A 14173-nucleotide genomic window follows, 5' to 3' on the forward strand; every position below is an offset into this window, starting at 1 on the left:
GTATTTCTGTCACAAAATACAAATAGTTAAAATCAGCTATTAGCCTTTTTGTGTTCTGTCAAGGTCCCACGGGGATCTTCTGTGAAATAAAAACAAGACACCGACTTGCCCTTATTTGGGCTTTGTTAATAGGGTTAAAAAATGAGGGAACAATCCAGCAAGCGTTGATTTCATATTCCCTTTTCGGGGTATCTTTAGCCTTCCAAAGATATTTGTTAAGGGATCCTGTTAAGGTTAGGGAAACTGGCCTCAGGTTAGCTGAGTCAATCGACACAGTCTGGCCAGGGAGGTAAGAGTGTTTCCCTGGCTTATCAGCCACTAGATCGTGACTCACAGGGATAACTGGCAAGAGTGGTGAGGCCTTTGGACAGAAGGTGTTAAATCGACGATCTTGTTTCCCTTTGTTGTGAGCTTTCTCATGCATCCACTCTTCACCGCCCCCACCCCGCTCACTTGGGGGGGGCGAAGACGTCAGTTTTCTAATGGCTTGGATAGCCGTTCAGGTTCCCTGGGAGAGACCCTAGGACCTGGGGTTTTGCTTTCCTCGAGATTCTGGAGCTTTTGTTCTGGCCACCAGTTAACTAATTTCTCTAACCTGACAGTGGGTAATCCATTCATCAAATCTCGTGGAACACCCTTTTGCCAGCCCAGTGTCCAGAGACAATTACGTTTATGATCAATATTTCGCCTACCAATTTTTACTGACAGTGAGACCCTTCCAGTCCCACTGAGCTTTGGGCTAGGAGGCCTGGGGGCAAGGCTGACTGCTGCAAGTCTTACTTCTCTTGGCTCAAATTTAGTGGAGGAAGAAACCACTGGCCCATATTTCCTTCCATAGTTAATTAACTCTTGGGCAACCTCTCCCCACGTCCACACTTTGTTTCCTGACTGCAGATGGTTGGGGGTTACAGTTCCTTCTAACACTGGCTGGGTTCTCTCTCCCTGAGACATTACCTGTATTTTTCCTTGCAGTTGTATACCTATAGGTTTTAACGACTCTGGAAGCCCCCTAATTAAAGCAGTCATTCTCTCCGGATCAACAGGCATCATCATAGGTGATTCATGATGTGGCTGCAGCTTTCTATCGTACATCATTTGGAGACAAGCAGCCTTTTGAACGCTCTCTACTAACTGGTCAGTTGTTCCAGTAATGGCAAGAGGGTCTCCCCGCTCTAAAGGGTTGAGACCACCTGCCCAATAGGCAGCCCTTTGTGTTAATGACCAGGGAGCACGACTGTTGCCAGTAGTTAAAAATACTCCTGGTCCCCAATAACCTTCTGCTTCCTTTTCTGTTAACCGAATCTGGTCGCCACCAGTGAGGCTAACCCTCCACACATATTCTGTCTCTGATTCCTTTGGAGAGCGGCTGAAATCTTTTTTCAATTTTGCTAGTTCAGTGGCTGAGAAGGGAATTTCCTTAACATTCATTTGAGGATCTAAATCCTCACTGTTATCGAATGTGTATTCAGTTTTTATCAAAGGACGCAATGGGGCTATTGGAGTTTCTAATTTATCTAGCCTTTCCTTCATTCCTGGTAGTTCCACCTGAGGAAAAGTTTTTTCTCGAGGCAAACTATGGGTGATGGTATGGCTGGCATGCTTACACGTTAGCAGTTCCTTAAAAGCCATTTGCAACAAAGCCGAATTACATTTCTCTCTTTCTAATTGTTCCTCGAGGTTCACTATTTGATTCTGCAGAGTTTTCACCAATTCTTGTGTAACTCTAACCGATTCCTGCAGTGCTTGTATAATTTGGGTTTCTGCCGAATGCTTTTCATCTCGGAACTCCACGGCTGCTTTTAAAGTAGCCCCGAGTACGGCACAAATAAACGACTTTCCTTTTCCAGCTCGGGTACGAGCATTGTTTTGCAGAACACTAATACGGTCCGAAACACTCTGCAAGTTATACCAGTTCTGTCGTGCCCAATCCATACCTGATAAAGAGGGTCGAGCACCATGTTTTTCTAAAAGATCAAATAATACATCTTCACTTTTCATGGTGGCAATGCTGTCGCTCATTTTTTCAATACAATGAGAGACCTACACTAAGGGAGGTGCACGTATTCAAAAGCTCAAGTGACTCCTTATCTCCCCAGGGAAACAGACACTTTTCAAATGCTAATGCTCAAAGCACTCTTCCCTTTGTCTGAGGGGAGCACACAAAAAGATGCAAATTTCACACTTAAGTTACAAGACACTTAAAATCGCAAAATTCAGAGAGGTCTTCTCGAGGAGGCACACACTTAATCAAAATTAATTCATACGTCCCCGAGAGGTACACACATAAACTGTGAAGTTTCAGAATGTGGAGCGGTCTTCCTGGAGAAGGACTCACGTCTAAGTTTTCAAAACTATCGCTCCATGCAACTCCAGGAGGTGCACACAAAGAAAGTTTCAGACTATATCTGGAAGGACAACACTCTCACGGTGGGTATCCTGCAACGACTACGCCATTAAATAAATGTCTCGCTCCAATTTATAGGAGGGAGAGGAGGTTCTTTTATTATCTATATACCCGGCGTGAGATTAAGAAGCAACGGTTCAAATGTTGGTCCAACCAGTTTATTACAAATCTTAATTAGGGGAAATGGGGAAGGGGAGAACGGACACTATTATGAATTAGGGTAATGGGGGAAGGGAAGGAGGGCGATAGAAAAGATAGAAAAGAAGAAGCAAGGAGTCTTTATAGGCAGCAAGAGGGACATAGTCACCACCATGGATCCAGCGTGGTTCGTAGTTCAGTCTTTGATCTTCAGTAGCGGTGGGTCGTCAGGCAGAGTTGTCCTGTTGCCAATGACGACGGTGAGAAGGACGAGGAGAGACGACCATGGTGATGATGGCCCCTTTTCAATGCTTTCAAAGTGGTGAAGTCAGCTGTTTTTGGAGTGACAGCTCAAATCCAAAGTGGTCGAGTCAGCTCTCCTTTGAGTGGCAGCTTCTGGCTCTGGGATCTCAGCAGGAACCTCCTTTGTTCTTATCTTTCTGGCCTTGCCAGCAGATAAGAGGAAGCAGGGAGGCACCAACTTGCATCTTGCCTTCGCAAGATACAATGGTATCATCCCCCAACCTTCCATACTTAGCTGGAACGGTTTGGCCGCAAGCCAGATCTTCCGCCAGTGAACACTGTTGAGCACTCTCTTCCGCTCTTCTACAGAGCAAGCAGCTCTGGGGGAAGGGGCTTGCAAATGTTCCCAAAGAGATATCGATTGTCACACAGTTAGCACCCATCAGTTGCCTCCCTGACAAGTCACTCAGAGTCTTATCACAAGAAAAACCTCAGGAAGCAAGCTTTGAGCCAAAAAAAAAACTAAGAAGGATTCTCACAGCTTGAGAAGACCACCTCATGGGCATTAAAAATGTTTGGTTTTATCTTCAGAGACATTTATGGGAGCAAAATTGTACATTTGTATACCCTAGAGAAAAATGCCATCAGTTCGAGAGTCTATGGTGTGTTTTCCACAGAAAGATTTCTTTCCAGAAAATAAAAAGTAACCCAAACCCCAAGTTGTATGAAATTCCCTCCCTTCAGAGGCCGTCTGGTTATAGGAGGTCCAGTCACAGACCTCCTGGCATGTTACAGCACTGCATGTGTGTATGTATTTGTTCAAGGTGCATAAGGGGCATTGCTTAAAGCTGCTTTTAGCTTAACTGGAAAGCTTTCCCTTTGCAGCCTCACATTCCAGCAAAATGGTCCTGCAGTAGTTGTAATCATCAGCAGTTTCAATAGCAAAATTTGTACTTTCTGTAGGAGCTGATGAAAGGGAAGGTGGGTTGCGTATTTATTTTCTTTACACAACAGAACTCATTGCTTGGAAAGAACAACTCTCCTCCATTTAAGACTGATGTTCATACAGAGCTTGCTGGTCATAGGATACTAAATATCTGCATAAACATTTACTAATAGTTAATTGCAATTAATGTTTAGCAGTTAATGTTTAAATGGAAATGTTTAGGTTCTGCTTGCCAAGAACAGGAGTAAATGAGGAAGTGTGGCCTTTTGTGTTTCTTGACATTTGTCACAATGTAGCTGTACACTGAAACAGGCAAACATACATTATAGCATTAGCATTCTTCAGACTTCCATGAAGATTTCAATTTTTTTCACCACAAAAATAAAAACTGCTGCTGGTGTGAAAGAGCCACCACAGCTGCATCTGCCAGGACTGCGATAAACATGAGGGCTGCTCCCGTTTTACTATGTTGGCCCACAGCGTCAGAGGGGATTCTACAGGTATGGCAGTAGAGGCTGAGCCTTCCCTCCAATATCCTTTTCTAAGTTGTTGCTGTGTGACAGACGGCAGCAGAGGGGCAATCTGACAGAATGGTGTCTGACATGGAAGTGCAGATGATGCAAGGCTGTGCTGTCAAATTCTTCCATGTGGAAAAAAAATGGCACCCACTGACATTCACTGCCATTTGCCGCACATTTATGGAAACCAAACAGTGGATGTGAGGTGGTACGCAGTGCGTTTCAGCAGTGGCAACAGTGGGTCACTAGGTGCTGATTTTTACAGGCACAGCTCGTGGTATTTGTTCACAGCTGGTGAAAATGCACGTTTATGGTGGTGGCAACTACATTGAAAATCAGTACTTCATAGCTGAGGATTTTCTCTATGAGATAGTGCTATTGTGCTCTTTGCAGCTGCTGTAGTTTCCATGGAAATAAGCAGGGCATATTACTTCTGGAGCAATTTATACAGTTTATGTTTATTGAACATATAGAAAATTCTCCTACAAATATCTGCTAGCAGGCAGAAGAGTGCTAACAAGACTGCATTCATTGTACAGTATTGATGAAGAGCAATTTTTTTCTCTACTTAAGTATCTTATACACATGTCTGTTCTTACTTTTCTGTTTCCTGACAGAATATATATGTATATACCTCTATCATTCAAACTGTTTTTGCATTTCTACCAACTACTGTGCAGATGAGCTGGGTGAAAAATACTAGTGTAGTGCACATGTATATGGACACTCAGGGCTACACAGTAGTAGAAGTGCTATGTGTGTAAATCACTTCACAGCAGAAACTAATAAACTCATTTTTATTAAATCAGCTTATCACAATTTTTAAGTTACAAAATAAACATTGTCAATAATGACATTATATTTTAAGTACAAAGGTAAAACAATTTAGCAATGCTCTTAAAATAGAACAGAACTTTTTTGGTGTTTGAGAGGGGCAAGGTAGCTGAATCAGAAATTCTTGATTAAGATTGCTAGTCTGTATTCACCAACATCATTCAGTTCTTAAAGACTTAAGACATATGGAAAGCAAACCTCCATTTGAGGAATTAAATATTATCTAGGCAAGACTTACTCAGTGAGAGGTTTTTGTGCTGCTTCAGAAGATAACCAATAAAAGCCTCAATGCATTTTAAGAACAGTGATTATTTTAAAAAAATGAGACTGAACACCAGTAACTGTTTCAAGAGTGCACAATCACTGAGGAGTTCTGTTTAAGCGTCTTCCACATCAGCTACCAAAGCCTCAATTGCATTCCAGTCCAATCTGCTGAGAATACTTCCTGTGCTTTCAGAAATACCATCGGTGTCATTATTGTCAACAGGAGAGAAACTAACAGTACCAGGTGCTGAGTCCTGTTGGAGAAAAGGAAGATGAGCTGCAACATTGTGCATCATTTGTAACAACAGCTCTGTGCAGACATGGGACATGTACTGGCTCTTTTCAAACATGACCTAATCAAGCTGTGTATTCGACCACTCTGCTTGTACAGAAGACCTGCCTATACAGCTGCCCTAAGGAACATTCACTTGCAAGGCCACTTGTGAACACATGATTTAGTTCTGATGACTAACCATCAGTCGCCACTGCCTCTCTGCTACGCACAATTTAAACAGAGAAATACATTTCAAATACAGCAAAAGTAAACAAAGGACTGGTGTTAAACAGCGGGTATTGTAAAAATCCTAGAATAGACCTCTCACCTGAAACAAGATGTCATGAGAATGTTGAAGTATTCTCTGGATATCATCAGGTACAGTCCAAGGACTTTCTACATCTCGATCAGTCTCATGATTAAAACCTTCTGTCTGAACTGCTGTAGAAACAGCTGGAGGCTTTTGTTGTGATATTCTGCTCCCTCTGCAGTCAGCAACTGAGGAAAAAAGAAGCCAACCACAACAGAAACACTTCTGGTAGATTTCTTTTGCATGTCGTGTAATTTCTCAAAGAACAGAAGCTCCAAGTTCTAAGAAGTGAAACTGTACGTAAGCACACACAAACCAGCATGCTCTCTTACCTTGAACAGATATGTGGTTGTGGCTGGAAAACACTGGTTGTTCCTTCAAACCCAACCCTCTGGACTGTCTTCCTAAGGGAAAACACGAAGTTGAGTAGGATCCTGTAGTACAGTTCCTCAGGAGGAACACCTACTCTGTGAGGACAGGCTGAGAGCTGGAGCTGTTCAGTCTGAGGAAAAGAAGGCTTTGGGGAGGTCTGGCAACAGCCTTTCAGAATCCAAATCAGAATTATAAGAAAGAAGGGAACAGACTTTTTAGCAGGGTCTGTTGTGAGAGAACAAAGGCAAATGGTTTCAAAGTAAAAGAGGAGAGATTTAGACTGGATATAAGAAAAAGTTTTCTGCAATAACAGTAACGAAGCCCTGGAACTGGTTGCCCAGAAGGGTGGCAGATGCACCATTCCTGTAACATTAAAGGTCAGACTGGATGGGATCCTGAGCAACATGATCTGGCTGTAGATGTCCCTGTTCACTGCAGGGGAATTGGACCAAATGACCTTTAAAAGAACTTACACGATTTTGTAATTATTTGAGAGGAGACTAAAACTACATAAATTCTGAATTAAAAAAAAATACATGCATCTTAGAAGACTAAGAATTCTAGTGGAATTCTCAGCAGTGATGAGCTATATTGGAGTAATCGTTAAAGTGACATGAGAACACAGACACACCAACCTGTAATTTTTAGAATTAGTTTAAAAAGAGAATGTGTGAGAAGTGGAAAATGATTTTCCAAAGGTGTATAAGTGAGAGAAACATTCAGAAAAAAAAGCCTACCTGCTTACCACATTCTATAGATGTCCTGCACCACCAACTAGCAGAAATAAACTGATATTTGGCCAACCACAATGGCTATGTATTATGCCACTATCATAACTACATTGTAAGCCAAAATGGAATCAGCCCACAGTACGTCCTACATTTCAGACCTAGGAAATTGTTTCCATGGTCTTTTTCTGCCTGTTCAGAAATTCCTTATAGCCAAGTCTTGTACCTGTTAGAATTTGATTAGGAGGAAATATTTGTGAAACTCTTGTGGACACATAGTTACACAAATAACCATACAAGAAAAAGCATCAGTAAAATGCTAATCTTTTAAAAGGACGTTCAGACCAATTCTTCCACTAACATTATGAAAAAAAAAATACCTTTAACAGATACTCTAAAGAGAGATAAAGAACACAATTTAAAGAGCAAAGAAAGTAAGCAGCATAGAAAGGTAAGGAAGTGGCACACTACTTGTGTGCTGTACTCTTTACTCTGTGGATTTTAGTTGGAAAAAGTGTCATGACTTTATAATAATTGTTTCAGGGAATCACTGAAATCCAGTGCATTTGCTTGAAGAATCTTGGAACTGCCATCTAAAAGTTTCCAGTAGATTAACAGTGGTAATTCAAATATTCCACAAGTCCCTTATAGAAAGGGTTCTTATGTGGCAGAAAAAAGAATGTTTACTCTTCTAAAGTAATGCCGTATCTGAAGCCTGTGTTGCATAAATTCCACCCAGGAATATACATCTTATTTTTCCACCTCATCATGTAGTTGTACAATGCCCTATCTTTGCTTTCTGGTTACTTACAGCATCTGGAATTAACAAGATAGTTTGCATTATTTCTCATTCTTCCTCTAACAGTACTTTTCTATTAAGCACACGACCGTTTCCAGGGAACATAAAAAAAGCATTTCCAGCGTTAGATGTAGGTCAAATCTACTCAAGGTTTTCATTTATAAACTTCCTTCCTAAATTACACAGCATTCTTGCTGTAGCAAAATTAAGCTATTTTGAATTTAGAAAGTGATGATAAATAAAGGTAACTCTCAGATTTGATACGTCACTGACAGCACAATTGCAAAACTGCTAGGGCATTAAATCACCAGCACCGTGAGTCTGACTTTCTACACTTTTGAAAAGTCCTCCCTCTCAAAATCCAGTAGTAACTTTAACAAGCTGTGTTATACATGCTTTCACAAATGAATGTCTGTTCTTACCCTTGGACCATGTTGAGCTAAGAGCTGGAGTGAAATGATGTGCTTTTTGTCCAAAGCAATGTCTGGCAGCAGTTCTGTGCCTTTCTGACAGAACACAAGTGTATGGATACCCTCTACAACAAGGATAAAACAAGCAATCAAAATCTCTCTCTCTTAAAAAGAAAAAAAACAAAATCAACTAAATCCAAATATTAACTGTTCATTTACACAAACTGTATCTCACAGGGCATGCTCAAACAAGGTAGGCATGCTCAGACAAGGTAGAAAGACCTCAGAAAGTACTGACAGCCCAGCTAGCTGAAGATCAACATCATACAATGCTTGTCAGGCCAATAAAAACCACACTCCAAAGCACTGAGAATCATAGTGAAGACAAATAAAATTGACTTTATAGAGAACCACTTTAAGTCCAATTATTCAGAAGTTACTACCACTCCTAATTGGCTTTCTGCATTCTGATTCTAGACTGGTACCATTTAACTGCCCTTGGACACCTGTAGGCTGTGTAGAGCACTGATTGTATTCAGTTGAACAATCTATCCTGGAACTCTAACCACTAAAATAAATGTAGAAATACTTAAATTTGGAAGTTAGAAAATTTTCTGAAGTGTTTCCACTTCCTCCTACTATTCTTGAAAATAAAGTTGTAGAGGACAAAAATGGACAATACAATATACACCTAGGCTATGTATATGTGATATTAAAGCCACTGAGGAGAATATATTTACCAACTTGTAAAACTAAAATATAACCACGTCCTCAGAAGGCAATAAGCTCTAAATTGTAGAAGAAAAAGTAAAACTCTAGGGAATTAAAAAACTGATTTCCTAAGTTAGAAAAGAGTAAATCTAGACTATTCTGAGCACTAATTTATTTATTCTATTTGTGTTCGCAGTAGAGCTTATGTTTGCCTATTGCTTGTTAGTGGATGCTACAGAAATCATTAACAGTTACTATTTTCTGGCTATTTTCCAGTACCCAATTGCTGCCAAATGGAATGGGCTTGGACAGCAATTATAGTTTTGAGTCTAGAGTTGGCTCAGCCTGTGCTCCAAAAGGCATTTTTAAGGCTTCTTCCAAGATTTGATCTGGCAGTTAAAACTTGAGTTCCTACTCCTCTGATCCAATAAAAGTGTATCTCTTTTTCTGTAAGATTATAAATCTTCTCTCAACCTAATCCTACAACAACATTACAAGTTGCAGATGAATGTGTGTGGCAAAGAAGCCAATAAAATTAATTAACATGTAAGTGGTTACCCTTCAGTAGACACAGAGCTCTGTTTCCTGCACTCTTGAGGTGATCTTGCCCTGGACCACGGTCTATGTTCACTTGCAGGTACCATCATTGTTTCAGATAACATTTCATTCATCACAGAAACTGCTTGTGATACTCTCACACTGTGATGTTCAGAAAACAGGACTCTATGGAGAGAAGGAACCACGATATTACATATTAACCTGTATAATCACTCAATTGCAACTGGCTTGAAAGGCTCTTTGGTATCCAAAAGAGCGAAGTATTTTTACAGTTTCAGAAAGCAGATACTAATCTTTTTAAGAAAATTAGCAAAAACTTAAAGTACTTATAAAAACAGGTTTGATAGAAAGAACAAATCAGTTCTGTCGACTCAAAATTTTATACACGTACATATTTGGAATGTGAAAAAAAAAAAAGGCAATGGATAAAAAATGTTCAGACTTGTCCTAAATGGTAAAGCAAACATGAAACATTCATGGCTTTTGTTGAAATGCCACTTATATTTGAAATTTTTGCAGACCAGTTAGTTAAACTACCTCTTCTTATAATGAAACATTCACAGAATCACAGAACTGTAGGGGCTGGAAGGGACGTCTAGAGATCATCCAGGCCAGGCCCTCTGCAAAGCAGGTTCCCTACAGCAGGCTGCACAGGTGGGCATTTCCAAGTGAGTCTTGAATATCTCCAGAGAAGGAGAACCCACAGCCATCCTCGACAGCCTGTTCCAGTGCCCCACCACCCTACTGTGAACAAGTTCCTAAGCAGAACTTCCTATGCCTCAGTTTGTGGCCATTTCCCATTGTCCTGTCGCCATGCATTGCTCAAAAGTCTGACTCCTACACCTTAGATATTTATAGACATTGATCAGATCCCCTCTCAGTCTTCTTTTCTCAAGGCTGAAGAGACTCAGGTTACTCAGCCTTTCCTCATAGGATAGATGCTCCAGGTCTTTTACCATCTTTTTGGCCCTTCAACCAGACCCTGCACCGCTGATCACAACCCTCTGAGCTCACCCAGTCAGCCAGTTCTCAACCCACCTCACCATGCACTCACCTATTTCACACTTCCTCAGGTTCGTTACATTGATAATATCACAAGTTACCTATCTAGCAACTTACTTGTCTTTTTCTTCTTTCTTTTTCTTGAGTAATTTAATATCCTTTGAAGTAAAACGACAATGCTGTGCAAGAAAATATAACAATCAATCAATCAAGCACTTAACTTTTTCCATATTGTGGCTTCATTCCACACTATCCCTGAAAGTTTAGATCTACCTGACATGGAAGTTACTGTTTAAAACACTCTTCAGAATGAAAAACAGTATGTAGACATATGTCCTAACCAAGAGATTTGTCTCTATAAGCTTCGAAGCTCTAAAAATATATTAAAAGGCTGCAGTTCTGCCTTCCATAGCTCATATGCTGAAAGTATTAATCCTAAGGAGGTCAAAGTTCCAAATGTCCTCACAATCAACTTCCAAAAAAATTAGTCACTTTCTTGGTAGTACTTCATTTAAAAAAACAAAACAAAACAAAACCAAACAGGGCAAGGTTTTACTTCGACCTGTTTGCTAGAGTACAACTGTAAAATTTTTATTTCTTTTTTTTAACTGAAGCTGTGACAACCCCCACCTAGTGAATTCAATAAAAAAAGTAAGCCAGTATACACTTAACTCAAATCACTTATCTCTGTACATATACAAAAGAATAGTCTGGGCCAGCTCTGTTAGTAAAAGTGAATAACAAATCATGAACTAACGGAACATTTTTGCCTTTTACATGTTTGTTCCTTTGGAGTTAAAGTTAATAGAACTTCACCATGAAACAGTTTACAGCAAAGCCTACATTCAGTTTACATCAGTAAAGAAATACGGGGAATCATTTGCTGTTGTTGGGTCTCAACTCCTACAGAATTTCCCTGACTCAGTGCATCTTCACGTCCTGAAAGCATCCATGTGACAAATGCATATTTCATGACTTAAAACAGATACAGAAATAATTTCTGACATACTCCTAATCTTTTTTTTCTTCCGTTATTGCAGCCATCATTACTGAAGACTGTAAGGCTCACTGACACAACTAGCCAATTCCAATAAATAAAATTGTATCTAAATAAAGAGCAATATTAAAATATTTAAATAGGAAAAAATCACTGACAGCTGTTATTTGATCTGAACTATCAACACTCGTACAGTATGTAAACTACTCTTTAAGATAAGCTTTTTCTTACCATATTCTTTTTAAATGGATTATGTTCTTTCTGCCTCTGTTCATCCAATTTCTTCATATATTCTCTCATTCTTTCCTTTTGTTTTCTTTTCATCCATGCTCGTATCTCTTTTTTCTCTTTTTCTGTTTTTTGAGAATGTCTGAAAACAGAATCATGAATCTTGAGAGTAGACGTAAATGATGAAGGACCCAGAATATCCTTTAATTTGCAAATAATGACAGCCACGTGTGACATGATAAAAATATCGCAATTCATTCAAAATTCTCAGTGAGCTGAAATCTCCCATCTATTACGTTTTCTTCTGTAAAATTTTATTTCATATAAGTCCTTGTACACAAGTAATTTCCAAGATATTTCCTAAAACTTTTCTTCTGTTAATTACATTCAGAAAATAGGAAAATTGGTAAAAACCTGGAAGTCATATTACAAATATTTTTGATTCTTCTATCATTATATAAACACTATCTAAAAAACAAAACCAGAAACAAACAAAAAAGCCAAACCAACTTCCACGTTAAACAAATAAAAAAACCAGATGACTCTAACACCCTTTTTTCTCTCCAGCTACGAGCTCCTTCAGAAGCCTCTTTGTACATGTCACTTTAAACACAGTAACTCAGAATACTGACACTGACATCAGTAAACACCAGCACATTCAGAGCTCTTCAGAAATACTTAATTCATTTTTGAATATCCTTTAAATTCAGCAGCTGTGTAATAAGCATTTTCTCCATGCTATAGCTATAAGAGTAGTCACATTTCCAAGAAAAGTATTACAATTTTAAATTGTAAAATTTTTAATTGTTGAATTTTAACAAATTTTGAATTGCTAAATTATTAGGTATTAAAATACCTAACTTCTTGCAGCCCATTCTCTTATTTTCAAGACTAGCACACAGTAATAATTCTAGAATCAACAGAGATATAAGTGAAACAAAACAAGATATCTCTAGTAGCTGCTTATCAACTGAATCCTTATATATTGAAGTACTAGAGCCCTCAGGGGATTTGAAAGTGAGTTACTTTATGGCAAAGAGCCATGTCATCTCACTTCAGTGCTTGGCAAAATTATGGGGAAAATTGTTCTGGGAGTTACTGGAAATAGCTGAAAGACAATGCAGTCACTGGTCGCAGCCAACATGGATTCATGAGGGAAGGCAATAGGTGAACTGCTGGCAAATGGGTTAGGCTCGAAGTGTTACAGTAAATGAGGTTGTTTCAGGCTCATGGTCAGTCGTTCGTGGGGTCTGAAGGGCTCCACACTGGGACCAGTTCTCATCGGTGTATACTAAGCAAGTTTGTGGATGACACTAAATAGGGAGCAGCTGTTCACTCCCTTGACAGCAGAGGGGCCTTGCAGAAAGATCTTGAAAAATCGCAGGGCTGGGCAATCACCAACTGCATTAAGTTCAACAAAGCTGAGATCTTGCACCTGCAACAGGGCAGCCCTGGCTATACTTACAGACCAGACTTACAGGTGGACAAGATACTGGAGAGCAACCCCATGGGTTGGTAAAGGTAGCTGGGGGTTCTGATTGATGGCAAGTTGATTTCAAGTCAGCAGTGTGCGCTGCAGCCAAAAGGGCTAACACTGCCCTTGGGAGCATCAGGCCAGCACTGCCAGCAAGGGAGGGAAGGCACCATCCTGCTCCCTCAAAGATTTAGATTTGAGCTACTTCTACAGTTTTAATGGCTGTAGAACAGTTTTAATTTCAAATGATCTCAGAAAAGATAAAAGATGTTTTATAACTGTTAGCCAGGATGGCAAAAAATCTCAAGAATGACAGACTAGAGTCCAACTCAAAGCGTCTTTGAAGTTTTTGCCTACCAGAACTGCTTTAGGAAGTTCCTATTCTCTTGGCTGAGCTGATTCTACTGTCTATAAAGACTTGTGCTAAAACTTATTCCTACAGAAAGAACGAGCTAGTAGGAAGGAAAGAATTTTAAAACAAAGAATAAAAAAAAATCCAAATAATCACCACTTTGGACAGTAGTAAACAGTAAAATAATGGCTATTGAACAGTTCTAATACTAATCTCAGAACACTATCAGAAATCACATGCTTTCTTCTATTGCTCAGAGGATGTAAGCAATAACAAGAATACCCAGTGTTTAAATTATTTAATCAATACAAAATGAAAAACAGCCATATTATTACCTAGAGATTTTCTTAGCCTGTGTTTTTGGGAAGCCCGGCTCCATCGGAGAGATGCCACCTTCTGTTACAAGATTACTACTGATGTCAGTAACATCACTCAAACCAATGATTTGCAGAGGATCTTCTACAGAACTTGAAAAAAATGTTACTAATTTGAAGTAGAATATACTCATAAGTACAAGCTAAATTCTTCCTATTACATTCAAAAAGAGAAGCCATGTTGTTTTGTCAGAATGTGTTAAGGAAATGTTCTCATAGTGTCTATGCAACAAGCAA

General features: G+C 39.5%; 1 protein-coding gene across 4 annotated transcripts in view; it reads right to left on the bottom strand.

The window, feature by feature from the left end:
- Positions 1-4733: 4733 nt before the first annotated feature.
- Positions 4734-14173, bottom strand: part of CPLANE1 (ciliogenesis and planar polarity effector complex subunit 1) — a 63733-nt gene continuing 54293 nt past the window's right edge. For all 4 annotated transcript variants that reach the window (XM_048930727.1, XM_048930728.1, XM_048930730.1 and 1 more), the window contains 8 exons: positions 13898-14029; positions 11740-11878; positions 10629-10690; positions 9510-9674; positions 8253-8365; positions 6264-6335; positions 5950-6119; positions 4734-5601 (listed from right to left, as the gene is read on the bottom strand). In XM_048930727.1, coding sequence (XP_048786684.1) covers positions 5461-5601; positions 5950-6119; positions 6264-6335; positions 8253-8365; positions 9510-9674; positions 10629-10690; positions 11740-11878; positions 13898-14029 — 994 coding nt within the window. In that variant the 3' untranslated portion in view covers positions 4734-5460. The remainder of the gene's footprint in view (positions 5602-5949; positions 6120-6263; positions 6336-8252; positions 8366-9509; positions 9675-10628; positions 10691-11739; positions 11879-13897; positions 14030-14173) is intronic.

Source organism: Lagopus muta, chromosome Z (genome assembly GCF_023343835.1).
Source record: "Lagopus muta isolate bLagMut1 chromosome Z, bLagMut1 primary, whole genome shotgun sequence".
Taxonomy (NCBI): Eukaryota; Metazoa; Chordata; class Aves; order Galliformes; family Phasianidae; genus Lagopus; species Lagopus muta.